General features: G+C 40.8%; 3 protein-coding genes across 7 annotated transcripts in view; 2 read left to right on the top strand and 1 right to left on the bottom strand.

The window, feature by feature from the left end:
* Positions 1 to 534: 534 nt before the first annotated feature.
* Positions 535 to 3,264, bottom strand: LOC117246093 (RING finger protein 227). Of its 2 annotated transcripts, none has more exons than XM_033609809.2 (2): positions 2,678 to 3,264; positions 535 to 944 (listed from the first exon to the last, which is right to left on the bottom strand). In XM_033609809.2, exons 1-2 carry the CDS (start codon positions 3,156 to 3,158, stop codon positions 886 to 888), a joined length of 540 nt encoding a protein of 179 aa, XP_033465700.1. In that variant the 5' UTR covers positions 3,159 to 3,264; the 3' UTR covers positions 535 to 885. The 2 variants fall into 2 exon arrangements, with proteins under 2 accessions (XP_033465700.1, XP_033465699.1); XM_033609808.2 differs by having other exon boundaries at positions 535 to 947; positions 2,678 to 3,260.
* Positions 2,825 to 13,420, top strand: LOC117246092 (RING finger protein 228). Of its 4 annotated transcripts, none has more exons than XM_078163752.1 (4): positions 3,217 to 3,298; positions 5,279 to 5,360; positions 9,023 to 9,103; positions 12,375 to 13,420. In XM_078163752.1, the coding sequence occupies exon 4, from the start codon at positions 12,473 to 12,475 to the stop codon at positions 13,121 to 13,123; it is 651 nt and encodes a 216-aa protein (XP_078019878.1). In that variant the 5' UTR covers positions 3,217 to 3,298; positions 5,279 to 5,360; positions 9,023 to 9,103; positions 12,375 to 12,472; the 3' UTR covers positions 13,124 to 13,420. The 4 variants fall into 4 exon arrangements, with proteins under 4 accessions (XP_078019876.1, XP_078019878.1, XP_078019877.1 ...); XM_078163751.1 differs by lacking the exon at positions 3,217 to 3,298 and adding an exon at positions 3,348 to 5,138; XM_078163750.1 differs by lacking the exons at positions 5,279 to 5,360; positions 9,023 to 9,103 and having other exon boundaries at positions 2,825 to 3,298.
* A 2,174-nt stretch (positions 13,421 to 15,594) lies between these two features.
* Positions 15,595 to 20,789, top strand: part of dvl2 (dishevelled segment polarity protein 2) — a 36,835-nt gene continuing 31,640 nt past the window's right edge. Inside the window, exon 1 of the mRNA XM_033609805.2 lies at positions 15,595 to 16,115. Within this exon, the coding sequence (XP_033465696.1) occupies positions 15,955 to 16,115 (161 nt within the window). The 5' untranslated portion in view covers positions 15,595 to 15,954. The remainder of the gene's footprint in view (positions 16,116 to 20,789) is intronic.

The raw sequence follows: 20,789 nt of genomic DNA on the forward strand, positions 1-20,789 counted from the left end.
AATATGTTCAACTTGTATGCGCAAGAAGCTTGTGAAAACCATATTTACCTGTAGAGAGCAGAGTTTCCTAACATGATGGACTGCTTTCTGGCCTTTAAAATAAAAAGTAGTGCTGATAATCCATGTGTTTTACTTGTCAGACAGGTGACTCACTGATCTCTGTCTGCTCTGCTGCTGGGTGTGAGTCTGATTGGGTGCAATGCTATTCACCTGGCCTCATGAGCTCACTTCCTGGAGCTGTCTGTGAAGGTTAGTTTCCCATTATGGCTCATTTCATGTGAAAATAACCACAATTTCTTCACATGTTCAGCCTCTTTCCCCCAGTTTGGTGTATCTATCTGTGAATACAAGGATACTTTTGCCTCCTACTTGAGTTCTACTTTGTAAATCTCCTTTTAGTGTGGCTTAAACTTGATACAATGTGTTATTTTTAACTGTATTTTAGCCTACACACAGGCCAAAGATAGCTGTTGCTTTATATTTCCATCATCCACACACTCACTCAAACAAACTCCCAACAAAAACGCCTCAAAGTGACTTAAAATAATTTATTTTCTACATAAATATATTACAAATATGTCAAAAGTAAAATACATTAATGAAAACAATAAATAAATATCACATATATCAGTGCATTAAAGGGCTTTAACTGGTCCAGTTTGGCAATTCACAAGTACTCAAGTTGTTTTTCTCATTTGAGTGCAACAGCAGCTGCGTAGTGGTCATTGTATAAAACAAGCGATCAGAAAGATGAAGAGCAGTGTTGACTATGTGCCAGCAAGTTTTCATCATCATCATCATCATCATCATCAAGTCCATGTTGCGAAGAGGAGCCGTTGAAAATATATATCACATCATCCAGGGTATCCGTAGTTGTAGACTCCTTTAAAACATGTTGCAGGACATCATTGCGAAGTTCCTCAGGTCATCGCTGTTCATAAAGTCTGCTGAAAAAAAAACACGACACATTAGTAAAAATATTTATTCACGAATTTTAAGCCATAGTGTTTTGTTAAGTGTATTTCAGATACTAAAATTACACATAAGGGCCAGTTGTGTTCTGCTCTAGACTATCTTAGGACTACCTAAAACAAGAAGTATAAATACTTTACGCATAATTAAACCTGAGACTAAAATCCTAAACTTTGAGCGACATCACTGAGCTAGATGTGACCTTTTGTGTCATTTTTATAGCCTTACATTAAAACAAAAACATTAACAGTCAACTGTTACAAGAAATTGAATATAACTAAGTACATTTACTCAAGTACTATTTATTCTTCCCCACAAAATGAGTAACAAATCTTTAAAATATGTTGTTAACTTGTTTATTTTATTGGGAAAATTCTTTATTCATAAACAGATTTTTTTTAGATCCATAACCTTGTTTTTTTTTTTTTAATTAAATTAAATGCTTACCTCTTTTGGAAACAATAAAAAACAACAGGTTATTATGTTATATGACAGAAATGTAATGTACTTTTTTTATATTGTTATCACCTCTCCTGTATTGTGTTGTGTACTTGTTTGTAGCTGACATTCTATTAAGTACTTTTATTTGCTGAATCAAGTTTTGTGCATCAAAACACAGTCCCGAAAAAATATGTATTATTATTATTATTTAGTTTTTTTAAAAAACCTTGTTTAGAATATTATTTAGGTTATCATTATTATTTTTTGCTGATTGAAAGTCTTGTGGGGAAAAAAAGTTATGAAACAAAACAGAGTCCAGAAAAAAATATTAATTATTATTATTTGATTTTATTTTTTTTAAAATGTATTTAGAATATAATTTAGGCTATTATTTGTCTCTCACTGCTTTTTTTAAAAAATTATTATTATTATCACTTCTCCTGTATTCTGTTGCGTACTTGTTTGTAGCTGATATTCCATCAGGTTTTGTTGTTTTGTTTTTTTGGCTAAATAAAATTTTGTGCCAAAAAAAAAAGGTGTGCAACAAAACAGTGTACAGAACAGAGTACCGAAAATTATTTATCATTATTTTTATTTTAATTTTATTTCAACTTATTTTGAATGTTATGTAGGCTATAATTTATCTCTCACTGCATTGCCTTATATTATAATTTTTTTAAAAACAATTACGTCCTTTTTTTCATATTGTGATCAGCTCTTTTGTATTGTGTTGTGTACTTGTTTGTGCCTGAAAGTGCATTTATTTTTATTTTTACTAAACAAAGTTTTGTGTTGTTTTTTTCTAAAGAGGACAGCCCCTTAAGTTTTAGTAAAAAAAATAGTTTTGGTTTTTTTTAATGTCTGCACACAACAATAACTTTTGTTATCTTTTGTGCCTAAGATACAAATAAAAAAACAACATATTTCCGCACTTTGGAGGCTCCATACAACACTCTGAAATGAGCCGTATTACATAGCAGGCTAAGTACTTTTACTTCAGATACTTTAAGTTCACTTTGCTGGTAATATTTATGTACTTTTAATTAAGTATAATATAAATTGTAGTATTTTACAATGGGGTGTGGTTGTAGTGAAAGGTCTCGTTCCATTACACGCTGACAGTAAGCCTTCCACCAAACCCCGTTCACAAACTGGTCACTTTAAGAACTCACGGATGTTTTGCCCCACTGACACATTTTACTTCACTAACAGTGTTATAAGTTGAAAAGGTAACTACGAACACTACAGGTAACTGTCTACTTACTTTCTCTGTCCCTCCGCCGTGAGTTTTTCCCGATAATCAGCCTCCAAACTTTCCAACAGGACCGCCGGAGCCTCCCGCCTCTGGAGCCCGAGGAGAAGTCGCTCTCCTCGGCTATGAGATCATACAGCTCCTCGGTGTCGTCACAGCTGTTCTGAACGTGACTCTTCGCCTCCTCTATGTCCTCCTCCTCCTCTTCCTCTCTGTCGAGGACTCCTGAGAGCAACAGCCCCTCCAGGACGCCCTCGTCCACCCTCAGCTCGGCTCTCACCTTCCTCTCCCCGGAGATGGTGGTAGTGTGTCGGCACAGCGGGCAGACGATGACTCGCTCCGCTCCCAGACGCTCCTGGTCGGCTGCCTGGGGTCGGGACAGGGCCAGGAGGCAGCTCTCACAGAAGCTGTGGTGGCAGTGGAGCTTCCGGGGACACCGCAGACCTGCGTTATAGGTCTGGTAACAAATTCCGCACTCATGCTCTGAGTACATATTTCTGTCTGACCCAGCTGTCTGTCTGTTAGGTATTAAGGATTGAATGAGGTGAGACTGGTGAGCTGTCCAGACTTATACCTCAGGCTGTGAGGAAGTGCGTGGGAGGAGAGAAACTTGTGCTGCAGCCAAATAAACATGTGAGTCATCGTCAAGCTCAAAATACTTGTGACGCAATAACACCTGAAGGACCAACATATGATCCATACATAGCTCCTCCTGTGGAGGAGTAAAGGGGTTTTCACACACAATGACTAACTGTGAAATACAGGACACAATCACAACAGGTGCAAGTTGATGCAAGACAACATGCTTCTGGGATCATCACTACTTGTTGGACTGGGAGTGTTTTAGTCTCAAACAGCTTTAATTAAAGGTCCAGTGTGTCGAATTTTTGAGGCACAAATGGCAGAAATACAAGTTATATATCGTAATAAGTATGTTTTCTGTAGTTTATAATCACCTGAATTGTGTTTTTCTGTTGGCCGACTCGGACGTTAGCATCGCGCCGATTCCCTCGTCAAAAACCCTATGTGATTTTTCCATTGGATTATTGCCGAAAATAAGTTTTGTGTGAAACGTTTATGATGCTTACATGTTTTGTTCAGCAAGGTAGCGAACTTCACTTTCATGACTATTGAAGCCAAAATGAAATCGCCAGAAGTAAAATGCTAACGTTAGGCTATAAATGAACTACATTATGGTCACCGTAACCAGGCTGTACAACTGTGTTCGGCACGGTTTGGCATGATGTTGTTCTGTAGTCTCATTTAGCAAATTGCTAGCAACCGTCTTTTTTAAGACACATCAAAGCTTCAGAGTTCATAAGTGGGATATTTACTGGAATATTTTATGTCGTAGAACGTAACGCACTTGTCTAGCACCTTTTTAGTCATCTGACCACTTAAAGCGGTTTTTATACTATGGGTCACATTCACACGTTTACACACTGGTGGCCGAGGCTACCATACAAGGTGCCACCTGCTACTTTTTTACCACACTCATACACCGATCGGGAGCAATTTGGGTTTCAGTATGTTGCCCAAGGATACTTTGACATGCTGACTGGAGGAGCTGGGGGCCAAACCATCGATCTTCCGATTAGTGACCAACCTGTTCTACCTCTGAACCACAGCCACCATGTTCGTCAACAGACGAATACGCAAAGTTATCACTACTTTTACTGAAAGATCTGTACTTCCTCCACCTCTGCGTTAGCTTAAAATCATGTGTCGACAGCCCCTATTTAAACCTGATTTCTCACCTGAAGAGACTATCTACAGAGCTGCGACTCGCCAGGTGATATCTGTTCGGCCATTGTTTTTACAATGACGAGATTGTCAAACCCCGTTCAAAAAACCCTTTGACTTTGATACGAAGGAATCGTGAAGTGCTAAAATGCTAACTCATTCCTGGGGCACTCTATATTTGCAGTAGTGTTTCTCCCTCTGGCCCCACGCACGAGTTCCTGCTCAGCTCATAGACCTTACATTATGATGACGCCAAGGATTTTTATAGCACTTTTCTTAGTTTGAGGAAATTTTTACAAATATAAAACCAACATGGCTCAAACATTAACAGTAGAAAGAGTCATAATAAACCTTGTTCGCAGTTTGTGGCATCCTGTCAACAGTTTTACAGACATCTCTTTTACAGTCATGGTTGATGAGGAAAATGCTTTTTGGGCCGCAGGGGATTTTTTTCACTGCAGTGCCTGAATCCGCCATGTTGCACTGCCATGTTTCTACAGTAGACGGACAAACCAAACACTGGCTCTAGACATCGTAGTTAGCAGCCCCTTTGCGATATAAATCTTGGAAAAACACCAATTTCTTTAACGCAAAACTGCTTTATTGATGTTTTTTAGCAGTTTTAAGCGCCATTTCCATTTGTCTTGGACATGAAGAGACCTCTGCAGATAATTCTGCCCCCGCTAAAAACCTCTTGAATGTCTGGATCTGAAATGATCAGAGAAAGAAGGTGAGCAGACATTAGCAGGTGCTCGGCAAATGGCTCGTTTCCAACATGCCAAACAGCATTGGAAAAACAATCATTTTTAATGTGGAACTGCTTTATTAAGTGTTTATACAGGTTTTAATCACTGTGTCCATTTCCTTTAGAGAGGAAGAGACCTCTGTGGATAATTCAGCTCATGGTAAAAACATCCTGAACATCGGGATCTTAAGTTATCAGAGAAAAAAGGTGAGCACACATTAGTAGGTGCTAGGCTAGCTGCCCTTCTCTTACATGCCAAACAGCATTAGAAAAACGCAGATTTGGAATGTGAAACAGCTTTATTCAGTGTTTTTAGCAGTTTACAACACCATGTCCATTTGTCTTGGAGAGGAAGAGGCCGCTTTAGATATTTCTGGTAATGGTAAAAACCTCCTGGATATCTGGATCTTAGATTATCAGTGAAAGAAGGTGAGCACAGGTTAGCGAGAGCTAGGCGAGCAGCCTGTTTCCGACATGCCAAACAGCATTGGAAAAACACTGACTTTTAACGTGAAACATCTCCATTCGGTGTTTTTACCAGGTTTGCAGAGGGAGAGATCTCTGTGGATAATTCGGCTCCCAGTAAAAACCTCCTGAACAATGAGCCCTGAAGGAATCCTAACCAGGAGAAGTTTTAGTTTGTTGTAATCTATAATCCTCACTGATAGACTCCACTAAATCCCTCTAAATCTCACACACTGCTCCTCTAACGTTCGGTCAGAAACAGTGTGAGGTCTGTTTCTCAGATTTCCCCTATTTAATCTCACGTAAGTTGAAGTATTACCTCACCTCCACACCCTCACTGACACTCCTGTGTGTGTGTGTGTTTGTGTGTGAAGTGACGTCAGCTGTACCATGGTAATCCCCAAACAGTTCTCCTATCAGCTGTCACAGGATAAAGTCCTTTCATGGAGACTTCCGCTGAAATCTCAGCCAACAATCACAGGGCTGTACAAGCTCTGTGTGTGTGTGTGTGTGTGTGTGTGTGTGTGTGTGTGTCATAGGGGGCCTGGCCAGCAACTGTACAATGACTAACAGAAAACATTTCCCAAAAACTGAGAATATGCAAAAAAAAAAAAAAAAAAAAATGTCTCCAGCATCAAAGAAACTCTAACAAAATACTTACTCGACCCTTAAGCAAGATCATCCTATGTGTTTTTAAGGACATTACTGTATTCTTTCTGTAGCTACAGCAGGATATTTATTTCATTACTGACACCAGATGAGCTCAGTCAGCTCTTCCACATTGAAAAATTGTTTTGGCTCTGAGCTACAATTTATTTTTTACTTGGATTAAAGGCAGCATGAGTGACAAATCTAGACTTCGATATGGATCGTCAACATTAAAGCTGTAACTTTAAAGAAAATAACTTCTTGTCATATTTGCTGAAACTGTCACTAAATCCTTAAAAAATCAGTCACAAAGTTTCCACCTGTCGACAGTATCAAGCTCTGGTGTGAAAGGGACTCAAGCTAAGCAAATCTCCTTTCTAAAGTATCCCATGAATCAGTTTTGGACGCTGCAGCGAAAGTCAACTTAATAACTGCTTTTATCACACAGTTCAGTCAGACTAAAAATAGCAGAGTAGGCATCTAACGTGTCCGTACAGGACGAGCTGCTTACGAGGAAATCAATCAGGGAGCAGCAAATGCAGTGCAACAGGTTGATGACTCATGTGACTAAATGTATCTGTCAATAATTCATCTGTTTACACAGCACGCTGAGCATACGCACATTAAAGGAAAATTTCGGTTTATTTCAACCTGTCTCTTATCGTCCTAAATTTGTTTCAAGTGACTAGTGACATAAAAATAATAGTTAGCATGTTAGCCGTTAGCCTAGATATAGCCGGGGCGCATAGTAGCGTCAGACCTGTTAAAACGTAAGTGAACGGGCAACCTTCAAGTGCAAAGTTAGTCCACTAAACAAACTTTTTTCCCACAAAGACCGCCTCATATCGTTAGGATAAATGTCAGAGAACATATAGAAAACGACATGTAAACGTGTAGCATGCAGCGATCTCATACCGTGTCTGAAATCTCGCGAGAACAAGCAGCAACAGCTGGAAGGCAGAACCGGACAGTAGCCTGAAAAGTTCATTCATTTATTTTAAGAAAGATTTATAGAATAATGGCTGACTTTTTGCCAGACTTCGACTTTGTGGAGGAGGAATTTGGTTTTGCAGAGTTTTATGGCCGCCCTTATTTATTTGAGCCAGAATACACTGACGAAGAGCTTTGTGAAATTGAAGAATGGAGGAGGAGAGAGAGAGGCACAACAGGTAGAGGACGAGAGAGGAGGAATGGCTGCTGCAAGGCTGCATAGCTCTGGAGATTGGTGGTGTACCTGTGAATGCTGTGCCCCAGTGCCCACAGAAGAGGAATGTCTCTGTTGCAAGGAATGGGACCGGTTGCGGCCTTATTTTCAAGGTCTGGATGTGACCGAGGACGAGACACCTCCACCTGGAGTAGTATCCAGCTGGGCTTTATCTAGAGCTCGCGAGATATATTTCAGCCTCGCTTTGGAAAGCAGAGCTAAATGGTAAACACACATGGCAGCACACTGGTAAGGTAAGACAACACGTTTACATGTCGTTTTCTATATGTTCTCTGACATTTATCCTAACGATATAAGGCAGTCTTTGTGGAAAAAAGCTTGTTCAGTGGACTAACTTTGCACTTGAAGGTTGCCCGTTCAATTACGTTTTAACAGGTCTGACGCTACTATGCGCCCCGGCTGTATCTAGGCTAACGGCTAACATGCTAACTATTATTTTTATGTCACTAGTCACTTGAAACAAATTTAGGACGATAGGAGACAGGTTGAAATAAACCAAAATTTCCCTTTAAGTGTCCCGTCCCTGCAAACTGACACCTCTTTAGCTACTAGTCCACACTCTGTATTTAGTCCGTAAAGGGACTTGAACCGACAACCCTCCGGATCCCATGTCCCTATGGACTGAGCCACTGCTGCTTCAATATGTTAATATACCAGCATATCCCAATTTGATACCATGGAATTAGCAATATTACCAGTACTAGTGTTATTTCCACGTATGTATTCTAGACAGTTCCCATTACAGTACTTTGAAAACATCTCAGAAATGGTGAAAAAATAAATATGTATCCTTATTTATGTCCTAAAAATTGTACATTTATTATCTTAGCATCACTTGTTTTGCCATAAAGTAACAATTCAACCATTTGAGCATGGCTTGAGACAGTAAAAAAACCTCATCAAATTATTTCACCATATATAAAATAGATAACATTAAGTATATCATTTAACAACAATGAATGACAGCATTAGACAACATTAGGTCAGCTTCACTACCTTTACCATAAAAGGCCGACTCATTTTTTGACAGAGCACGTTTTTAAAAATGTGTTTTGCCTTTTTTTATACTTTTATTTTTTCGTATAAATTTAGAAAAATCTGTTCATTAAGACCTCTGAAACTATAACATGTCAATTAAATGTGCCTACCACACAGAGCAATGATGTCTGGGGGTGAACTGGAAAGGCGATCTGTTTAAAGACACAGTGACATCTAGTGGATTTTTTTTGGTATAACACGCCGAAACCGAATGGTAGAGATAGCTCAATCAGTTTGGGTTAAATTCAACATCTTTTTCTTTAAGATATAGTGACTCAAAATGTGCTCCACCATATGGTTGAGCAGAACATTAAAATTATGTTTTAAGTATCAACTAAAATGTCAGGATGTTAATAATCACACCCTGATCCACACTCTGCTATTTTAAAACAGTCATGCTGACTGTGTGGAAGCGTAATAACATAACATGTAAGCAGACTAGAGTGAGCAGACTCTGTCATTTTCTGTGTCCTGGTTACCTTCACATCACCAGGGGTTTAATCACTGCTGAGCAAACCGCACAGAGATGCCTCATGGGGGACGAGACGGAGAGACGAGGGACGAGCAAAATCAGGTGAGACGGAGCGAAAACAGAAGGTTGCCAGTAAGACCAGCTCCAGCTGCAGCTGCAGGGTACTCAGAGTGGGTTTTATGTGCACACACAAGACGGAGGATGAGATCTGTACCGACATGAGAAGGAGTATGAGCTGTGAGAGGGGAAGTACCGGGGTCGGAGGCGGGAATCAAAGCGTGCTCTGATCAAAGGGGTGTGCGGTGGGTAAGTGGCTCTCTTATCTTCTTCTGAGGTGTGAGGATGGATCGCTGCCAGTTTCCCTCTGAGTAATCTCTCTAAATCTGGTGGCCTACATAGATACAAGAGATACTTGTTTGTCATCACATGTACTGTGATTTTTGAATACAGTAAAACACTTATTGTTGGTGTAAATTATATTTTGCTCTATAAATGTGTGGCAGACTTATGAAAGCAAAGGTTTCATGTGTTGCCACGGACAAATTCAAAGGAGACCCCACCTGCTAAGCAACAGTCCCCCATGAGTGTACTTGGGTTGCCTTGTGAGCAACAAACGAGTGTCAGTAAAGAAAATCGAATGTTCTGTTTCATAAAAAGCCAGCAATAAGTTTCAAAATGGAGAAAGTTATTCAATTGAAGTCATTGGGGTCCACGTTTAAAAGCCGTTTGCAAACTCTCACACAAGTCATACAATATAATCCATGTCTCATTTATCCAGTCGTATACGTAAGACCGAAAGACAGACCTTTCAACTGGGGGACTGAATGGAAAGTAAAACTTAATCGATGCCCTCTTGAAAGCCAGACACCACTGACAAAAACCACCACCTGGTCTACTGCTGCCTTGATCAGTCAGTTTGTTTGTCATATGCTGGGTTCAGACTACGCAACATCTTCGTCTGTTCCGACAGTCACGATGTCAGATAAGGCGATTGTCGAGTCATATTCATTGAGTCTTATCAGGAAATATCACAAAGGCTGGATTGTTGTTTTCATTCACTTGTTTCCACAGCAGCAGATCGCTCTGTGTTCCTGTTGGTCAAAGTGACGGCTGTGACGGGAGCAGTCGTGAACGACAGAAAGAAAATCAAACATGCCAGACTTTCTGTTGGGACTTCTTGAGGCGTCCCAGACGTGGTGTCGGTTGTCTTCTACCATGACACACTACATGAGATGAAACAATGGATTATAGCATACAACACTCATTGTGGTCAACGACCTGAGCCGACACTGTACGGTGCTGCATTGTGCTACAATCAGGCTGATATTGTGTAGTCTGAACCAGGTATTATTGTTTGATTTTGGTGTTTTAGTGGTTAGCTCAGATTCAACAAGTCATTTGTTTGGCGTTTCTGTTTCTCAACACCCTGTATCGTATGACAAATTATCATTATTATTATTATTAAATTATTAAATGACATCCTAAAATATGTCTGGAACCAACCATGGTGGAGTTTCAGTTCCTGTATGAGGCAATGAAATCGCCTTCGCTGACCACCCCTGGATGCAGACTTCTCCTATGGTCCTATGCTACGTCACTTGATTCCCTCTTTTGCTTCTGTCAAATTTACTATGAACACTAGAGGTCGCTGCGTAACAATCAACATGGCCGTTTAATGGGCTGATAAAGGCTTTATGTGTAGCAGGTCCCTTCTTACCCAAATCTATAGGCCTTTCAAGAATGGAGGAACCTTTTCGAAGAACCTTGCCTCCCTTTTTGTTGTGTCCACACCGCACAAACTAGAAACAGTTGTAGTTCTTAAAACGCTTTTTTGAGGGACTTTTTTTAGCTCCAGCTTCATCGTAGACACTCCCCCAACTCAAGAGGAACCATGGGTGACATAAGTGTACAGTGATTGGTCAAACAAGCCAATGCAGCATCAGCAACTGGCATTCTTAAAAACCTGTTAGGTGTGTAAATTACACACAACACAAAACATAAACAACAGCTCGTCATTACAGTTTTTTTTTTTAAAAAGACACGGACAAATGGACTGACAATAAAGTCCAGGCTTAACTGAGCATATATGTGATGGTCTAAATGCATCACGATCTCATCATGATGACTTGTCAAAACAAAAGTGTTGTTGCGATGCCAACTGTTGAAAGGCTTACAGTACGCAACTTTAATGTTCCTATTGGCAGTGCGAATGCAATCAGAATAAAAGCCCCGAAAGGGAGCACCCCAGAACTGTTTGCTCTGAAAGTACCTAATGAGGCTGATAACCGGGTCCGGTCTTATTCCAAAGTCATCGAAATCCGGCGCTTGGGCAGTGACGTGGCATCAGACACTGTCGGAAAAAGCCGTCCTTTAACATCGGCATGATACGCAGACAGTTGCTGTTACAGTTTAACTGTGCTCGGCAGCATCAAGGGGGAAGTGCGCCGGGACAAGAACAAATGTTAAGGTGGCGAAAGTCTGAGTAGGGTGGGTGGGAAGGGCGATGGATGGGTCCAGCAAACCCGGACTTTCACCTGGGAGAGCGTTGGTTGTGTCCCATAAGATTCTAAAGACAAACCCTGTTCTTTTTTCCTAAACCTAACCACGTGCATTTGTTGGTGGAGAAGAAAAAAACAACGTCAATTTGCATTGTTGCACAACGTGTCGCATGACTGTATGGGTAAAAGAAGACAATGCATGTAACCTTGTCCCAGAACATCAACAACCAACACACCCAGGGTACCTTGCGCGTATCTGGACGTGGAAAGTCCATGACCAAACGTTGATATGTGACGAAGTCGGAGTGAGCAGATGCTTTTATCTTTCAAACTCCATGCCATCAGTTTGTAACCCAAGCTTACCTTTTAAACTTTTCGCAGGTCTAAGCCAAGATAACCGAGAGATTACATCATCAGGGTTATTTTCTCAGAGCCGCCGAAGATACAACTGTTTTCACAGGCTGAGTAAAATCAGTTGAGTGGCCCTTTGAAATGCCTGAAATGAAACAGATCTGAATGGAGAAAAGTAGACGTGCACACTCACACATGTCCTCATGCAGAAAGTACCGTTACAATGACTTATGACTTCCTTTCACAGCTCTTCTGTTGATTTGCTTGTTTTGATTTCCTCACTTCCTGTACATGCTCTGAGTGTGCAGGCCAGCACACACAACATGGAGTCAGGGGTGATCATGAGTAGGTGGGGGGGAATGGCTGAGTGGTTAAATGGATGAATGCTATGACTCATGTGCTGAGGAATCTGTTCATAAAACTTCGAAGAAACCGAGCGGCATCCCAGGGAGAGCAGATCCTGGCATTTAAAGGCCACAGAAGCCTCTGGGGTTCTCTCAGCTCAAGTTGTTTTCTCTCCACAGATTTTACCATCCTCTGTAAAAGATTCATCCAGAAGTTGCATCTCGCCATCGCTGACTGAGCACCCGAGCCAATCCACTCACCCTCCCACCCTCCCCCTATGACAGGGGATGTTGTCCCAGCTCCCCAGCAGGGGGACCCAGCTGCTGCAGCACCCAGCCTCAGCACCACCCCTGGGGAGCCCATGGATGTGGAGTGTCCCATCTGCTACCAAGAGTACAACCAGTACAACAAATGTCCCCGGATGCTGGAGTGCCTCCATGTTTTCTGCACCGAGTGCCTCCAGAGGATCCAGCTCTGCCCCTGCGAGCCCCCGGACCCCCACAGCCCACCAGCCATCCCCTGCCCCCTCTGCCGCCACCTCACCCCTCTGGAGAGCGGCGACGCCCTCTCCTTACCCTGCAACTCCCGCATTCTGGCCAGGCTGCCCCCCGTGGCCTTCCGACTGCCCATAACCATGGCGACGCGCCTGACCACAGTCACCCAGAGAGTGGTGCTCTCTCTGGAGGGCGACAGCAGCGACGCCCGCTTCATCATCCTGCCCACCGTCAGCCTGCGGGTGCAGCAGATGCACCCGGACAGGCCGTACGGCGCGGCGCCCGGCCTGGTGGGTGAGGAGCAGGTCATCGAGCAGAGCAAGAAGACGCTGTTCTTTGTGCAGCTGCTGGCTGTCACCTTCTGGGTGCTGTTTGTCATCACCTGCGTGGTCGGGGTGGTGTTTGGGCCACATTTCTTAAACAGGAAATTTTAACAGAAACTAGATTTGTCTTTTTTTTTTTAATAATCATTGACATAATTGTAACAGGAAAACACTGTAAAAAGTAGGTTGACACATTACATTTTTAGATATTATAAAGCACAAATTGTTTTTCAATTATATTTTTTTGGAAATATTTTAATTAAATTCTACTTTTATTTATATAATAACACCACTTACACCAGTCCTCACTCACTGTCCTGCCCATTTGTTGTGTCATTCATGATACACTGATAAAGAGCTCCCTCTAGTGGTTCATTTGGAAATAGAATTAAATAAAAGCATTAAAAACTAAAGGTTTCATGAAGTTTTCTCTCTGTGTCTGTTTGATAATGTTATTGTACAGCTGATAAATGTCCTGCAGATTATTACTTATAATAATTTCTGTCTTTTGCCCCTTTTTAAAAATTAAATATTCTGTTATTCCAACAGAAAATATGTCCTGAGCCTTGGGGGCCTAATTTTTGTGGGTCCCTATTGAACACTGATTTGTTGTAATTGGGTGAAATGAAATTATTTTTAAATATTTACAGTGCAAATTTTGATACAGGGCCCAAAACCAAGATATGTCATAATGAATGACATGTCTTAAGGCCTTTATTATTTGATATTATGGGACATACATTGTGATATAGTGGTGCATTGTCTTGTACTCTTTATTCAATTGTTGTTAGTAGTTGTAGTTATAGATGTTTTAAAGATCTTAATAAAGTATGCTTCATTGTCAGATTGAGTTTAAACACCTAGTGAATAGTCAGATTAATACTTATCAGAGGTTATTGCGTTAATAATGTCACAGCCTGACAGAGTATTGCACTTTATTTTACTTTTATTAAATAGAATTTGAAAGCAGGGTGTGAAATATTCGTAATCATTTGCATTGTTCTCATGATTATTTAATTTTTTTCCACCTCAGTATTATATCTCAATGTATGAATCTATAAAATCATGGAAACATAAATGTCTTAATTCAATAAAACCATAGATAAAAACAACATAAAACTAGATTTCTCAAGCCTGAGGGTTTGTTTTAAGCAGAGCATGAGGAGCAGTTGTTGTAAGGCAGTCTAAAGGTGATTTTATCCAAATAACAAGTGGCCAATGAGCTGTAGCATTGTGTTGTATGGAAGAAAATGTAACGAGAATACGATGAATACCTTAAAACTTCAGTTAATAGCCTGGGCTATCTGAAAACATCAGGCCTATATTTGGAACAGGCGTCTATATGTGACAAAAATGAATTAACTACAAGCACACCTGATGTTTAATTGAGACAGGTGTTTATTAAAATGTATAAAATGTGTAGCCACACCGGGCAAGTAAAAGGGACTAGGCTTTGAACTGAGGTTTTATGGTGTAGTTTGTAATTAATTAACCACATAAACTACACGACCCAAAGTAGTTAGCTACTGAAAAAGCTACTGAATGTGGTTAATAATTTAATTACATGTATTTAACTACTGTCACTAATCATTTATGCATCAGTAATAATAATCCTGTGATATATATGATTGTGCATAATGTGTTCTGATAAGTTAAGATAAGACTTTATTAATCCCAGACCTGGGAAATTCAGCCTTTACAGCAGCTCAAGAATCAGAAGAAAATAATGATTTACTGAGTGATAAATATGAATTAAAATACAACAAAATTACAGATTAGATTTAAAAAAAATCTTTCATCTTTCATTTTTACGGATACTGGATGTGCATTATTGATAGTTGCACAGGATTGTTATACACGTGAATTATTTATAATGGGGAAAAATATAGATAGACAGATAGATAGAGAGCAAGATGGAGATAGAAAAGTTCTTACACAGTACAAGTATGTGTATTTATAATACATACTATCATTATGTGGCACTAATTCTACTTACAACAAGGAAAACAATAAAAATAAGAATACAGATATATAATAATTTACTTGGTTATTTACATTTTGTATTAATAACTGTATCTGCACAGGAGCTTATTACAAGAGCTTTTAAATAAATAAAAAGGAGAAAAAAGTACAGTGCGTAACAATGATAGTCTGTGTAACATAATTATGTATTATAATGTATAAATAGGATGTAGGATAAACGGGAAATCTTGTTCTAACTGAGTGTAAATATTGTCCTGTATTTCTATTTCTAGCGATCATATATTGCTAGTATTGTTTGTTGTTTTGTATGATTTTTATTATTATTTTTATTTTTTTAATTATTATTTGTTTGCTCAACTGATTTCCCGAGTTTTAAATAAAGCTTTGGTTTAATGACAATTATATATTATTAATGACGTATATTTACACTGTAGTTTTACTACTTTTAATTGAGTAAAATGTCGTCTTTTATTGTCTTTAAGTGATATTAAATATGTTGGGTGGGGGGGTGGAGGGTTGCTGGAAGAGTACGTAACAAAAGTGGGGGTGCGTGATGACGTCACACGCCGCGTTGGCTCGCAAAAAGTGGAGAAAAGTTTCAGACCCCCCCCCCCCCCCCCTCCGCTGTATGTTTTTGTTGGGGGAAAAGTTGTCGGTAGGTAGGTCGTGTGAATGTAGCGTGTCCGTCGTCTTTCGGCCCCGTCGGTAACAATGCGGGGGAGCGCGAGGTGTTATCGGTTTTAAAACTCCGACGTTAGTCTCCTTCTTGAGCGGCGGTAACGGCGCTTTAACGTCCTCCGGCTCCGGACCGAAAAAAAATCTCAGTGGCCATCATCGTTTCACCTCTGCCGTCTCGTTAGCCACCTAGCTAGCTAACCAAGCTAAGCTAACTCCCCAACAAAGTTAACGCTACCTCGCCTCGCAGCCTGTGTGGGGCAAAAAAAAACCCAACCGTTGAGATGGCGGAAACCAAAATAATTTATCACATCGACGAAGAGGAGACGCCGTATCTGGTGAAGATACCTATCGCTGCCGAAAATATCACTTTGCTGGATTTTAAGCAGGTCCTGAACAAGCCAAACTACAAATTCTTCTTCAAGTCTATGGACCAGGACTTCGGGTGAGCTTTTTTTTTCTGTAGTAGAAGAAGAGCTTTGTGGTTTGCATGCAAAATAAGGAGTGTTTAAAAGCTGCTTGAAGTTGTTACCAATTAGGGTATAGTTAAACTTAAAGTTAAAAAACACTCCGTTTAATGTGCTTTTATTTTCTGATTAACTTCCCATAGGATAACACTTTGTTAATTAATGCAGCCTGTAATGAAATGCATGCCTCCCCCGTGTCAAAAAGCCATGCAATCCTATCTTGTGACCGGCTGTCGTGTATTTGTCACAGGAAATAACTTATGGCACAGGCATGATAAACTTGAATGAAGGTCTCCATTGAAGGCAGCACATCCCCAATCAGAATCTGCACAAGTTATAATGACTTGTGATGAATATCCAAGTGGTTGTATATTGTTAATACTGAGGGTTTGTAGGCTGGGACATTTCTCAGAAAACATCATCATTACAATGGGAGGCATTCCCTGTCCCTGCTGCTTTTCTTTGCCCTAATCCTCATCCCTCCCTCCCTCCTTCCCTCCTTCAGTCCATCATCTTGTGAAATCCTCGCCTTTTCTTTCTTTCGGGACTGCAGCCAGGGTTTTGTCTCCCCTCTTTAACACTTTGGCCTGCCAGCCATCCTTTCATTCCCCTGGCTTCCTCGCTTCCTCTCCCCCCCTTTTCTCCCAATCCACTCCTCCAGAAAAGTCTCCTCTCCTCTATCAATTAATCTTTTTTTTTCTCTGTGTAGCTGCTGTGCATTTTTCTTGCAGAGGAATGCATGTTTGTGGTTTATTCACCCAGTGAGACCCTTAGGGCTTCTGTTAAATGCATTGTAGTCTTGGATGAGTATTAAAGCTGGGCTATTTGCCTCTTTTCCTCTTTGGATGGCACCGTCGGAGTCCGTGCCAAGGGAGCTGCAATATCAGCTCAAACACTAAGATGGGATGGATGAGATGGCTTTTCATTGGGCCGTCACAGCGCTGGCAGGCTCGAGCTGCCCCTCCAATGCAAATCATTTGAATATTAATAGCAGCGACATCAATAACTTGTAGAGAAAATCTGTCGTGAGCGCCCCTTTGAAAACACTCTGGTATTTGCTTGTTGAAATGATTAGTTGAGTAACCAACCACAAAAATGTGTTGATCACCATTTTGATAAGTTCAGCTATTTAAAGAGCTCCAACTAACGATTATTTCCATGGCAGATTCATCTGTTGGTTCATTTCTTAATTTATTAATGAGTTGTTTGGTCTATAAAATGTCAGAAAGTGTTTCCCAAAGCCCAAGATGACATCCTCATACTTCTTGTTTTGTCAACAGCTCAAAGATATTCAGCTTTCTGTCATGTCGGAGTAAAGAAACCAGAAAATATTCACATTTAAGAAGGTGGAGTCAAATAGTTTTTTTGCTGATTTGTCTCCTACTCAGTCTGATTCATTGATTATCAAATAGGTTTGTGGTTAATTCTATTAAATAGATTAAAATAGTTGACAACAAATCAATTACTCGTCGCAGCTCTAGTTATTTGTAAAGTAAAAATGCACTTTCCCAGACAAGTCGAGCTTCTTACAGTTAATTCTTGGTAACAGTATGTAAGCAAAGTTATCATATGACATCACTTTGGGCTCTGGGAGCTTGTGTTTGCCTTCTGCCATATTCCTGACAGTTTGTAGACTCTGTTTTTAACCATTTCATAACAACAAATACGCAGTAAATAATGAATATAATCATTAGTAGCCCTAAAGAGGACATCTCTGTAGCAGAGGCTGGGTGATCTGGAGAAAATGGAATATCCCAGTATTTTTGCGACAAAATTGTAGGGTCGACTTTTGGTGCTTTTTACAAGATGTTTACACATTTCGATAAGACAAATAAAACATCGATTTACTGTAATGCAGCCGTCCACACTGCCTCCATTTTAGCCTTCACTACAATGCAAAAACAATCCCAAACGCTCGCCAACATTAACTGTCTTCTGCAGTCTCCCCACATTACAAAGGTAGTAAAGTGTACAGGCTAACGTTACCTTTTCCAGAACACCTACAGGACATCTTGTCGCCTTTGATTCCTCGTTAATATAAGGACAACGGAGCAAAGATACAAGTGATGCTCTAGTCTAGACAGGCAACGTTCTCTTTCTACTCCTCGACAACAGTCCCATTTTGGAAGGTGACCCACTGTCTGTTTGTTCGAAAGGGTCCGATTTTGCGGACACATAGGTCAACCAACATTGGGTACCGCACATGGCTCCATTCATCCATTTAGTGGTCTGGATAGTTGAGGTTTTTTGAAGGGGGGGTTTGTATGAGGTACTTCTTCATAGTCAGTGTATCACCTATAGTAGATGTCAGTCAGTACGCACTCAGTTTGGAAAGGTGGCAAGAGTGCCGAATTTATCCACTTAAAAAAAGTCCTACCTAAAACAATCTTTAACACATTAAACGTACGCTAGATTGAGAGTATTTTCACCGCTTTACCTTTCCGTCAGATAGCCTTTTCTGACGAAGCAGCCGTTAACGCCTTCAGTTCCCCATCTATGCTCTCGTCAAGGCCACCAGACTCCAGTGGCAGCAATTTCACCTCGCTGAACACAGGAGCTGCTGGTCCACCGCTGTTTCCATTAGTTAGTTTTTGTTATTGTGTGACTTTGGTGAATCCGATCTAACCCGTCTAAACACCAAAGTCACACAATAACACAAGAAAAATACCAAATCGAGGCAGCAGTAGACGAGTCAACTCCAGTGTTCAGCGATATTAAATCACTGTTTTTCTCAATGGAGTCTGGCATTAAAGAAAGCAATGTAACAGCTTCAGTTACCAATCAGATATTGCAGTGTGCCGGCAATGTAAAGCAGTGGCAATACTCTCAATATAGCGTAAACTTAAACTTGTGTTGATTTTTTTTTTAGGTGGCTGAAAATGTGTTTCACTGCTGCCCCCTTCCACAGCAGTACACTGCTTAGCTTCTGTGTAGTACTCCTGCCTGCTTCTCCAAACTGGAGGCGTGTGTAATTCGCTGACTATGGATGTGTACTCCAGTAAAACCCCACTTTAAAAAACTGGAACTATCCCTTTGTGTGTAAAGTAGACATTAGTCCAAGCAGTGCAAAGAAACAAACCTCCAATTTAGTGACCTAGAACTCATTTGCTTGAGGACGAGAGGCCAAAACATTGAGGAAAATATCCACGTTAGGTGTTCCTAATAAACTGGCAACTGTGTGTGTGTGCACCTAATAACTGTGAAAAGCTATTACCTGCACTATTTATGGGCACAGTAATGCTGTAGAGCTCTTCTTTTTGTTTCCATTAATATTTTAAGCTTAACTAACCTCACCACAATCACCAGTGTGATTTCCAAGTTAGCTTTCACATTAAGAGCTTGTCTCTGCGTAACTGGACAAGCCATGTTTGACTCCGTGTGCTTGCAAGCGAGTACACAATTTGGGTGTTTTTCCAAAGGCAAAAAAAAAATCATCTCAATAAAAACCCCCAAAAACTCAAGCCACCCACGCCAAACTTTCCCAGCCGAGCGAGGAAAACTTTAAAAGCGAGTATCGCATAAAAAAATCTTAATTCAAATTGTGCAACCTGGCATCACGCTCGCTCATTTGAATAACTCCAACTGAGTTCAGATGAAATATTTCAAACCTAGCTCGGAGTCAGCTGTCCAATCAAAGCAGGGACTTTTTTTTTCTCCCCCCCTCTCTTTGGCGACCCAGGAGAGGAGTGTGTAATAGTGTGTGTTTTCATTTGCCCTGGTACGAGGCCAGCTGTCGAGCAGAGCTGTGTGTGTGGCAGTGGGGGAGATCCACGCAGCAGAGCAGGCCAGGGCCGGTGCTGGAAACCTGGGGCTGGACGCGGGCCATTTGCTGGGTGTCTGGGGAGAAGAAAGGGGAGGAAGCGCAGCGTGGTGTTCGCTCGGAGTTATTAGATATTCTTCTGTGTGTGCCTGCTGGTAAGGGCGATCAGGCGGCTGTGTAAGGAAGATTAATTGTAAGAAAGGCGATGCTGTGCCGGGCGTGAGGAATTTGATGGCAGCAAGGGACTGTGGGGGTGAAGACCTTCAGGTTGCATTAAACCCAACAGGACGCCGCATATTTCAGGGTTGTTTGTGCATCATTCGAGGCATTTTAGAGTGTGTGTGAAATAACTCTCAACTGTGGTCACTTGTTTGTTTGGAGGGTCGAGGAATGAAGACAATTACACTTTCAGGAGAAGAATGTTGCATCTGTTCATTTGCTGTCGATATGCAGTTTCTCGCAGCGTGAGGGGGAAACGTTAAAAGGTAACCTCACTGTTTTTCAACCTGGGCCCTATTCTCACATGAGACAAGACGGGTTGAAATTAGTCCACTCGGGGCATTTGTGCAACGTCTGTTTACATCCATTAAAAGTGCTTGTTTTTGCCACTGACAGGATCATATTGTTTCATGTGTCTGACACCATTACGGAAAGGATCCCTACAGAGACAGACCTTTAAATTCTTTTTGTTGAACCAAAAACAGCCCCCAAACCGCTATTGCCAGACCCACCAGGCTCCATTTAAATAAACATTCATTTTGTTTCCGTCCACTTTGAATGAAGTGTGTTTTACGATGATAAAATAACTGTTTATTTAAAGATAAATGCATTAAAATGTGTCATTTAGTTCCCTCACCTGTCAGTTGCATCATACCTCTTTGTGTTGTCTGTC

This window comes from Epinephelus lanceolatus, chromosome 22, assembly GCF_041903045.1.
Source record: "Epinephelus lanceolatus isolate andai-2023 chromosome 22, ASM4190304v1, whole genome shotgun sequence".
Classification (NCBI taxonomy): Eukaryota; Metazoa; Chordata; class Actinopteri; order Perciformes; family Serranidae; genus Epinephelus; species Epinephelus lanceolatus.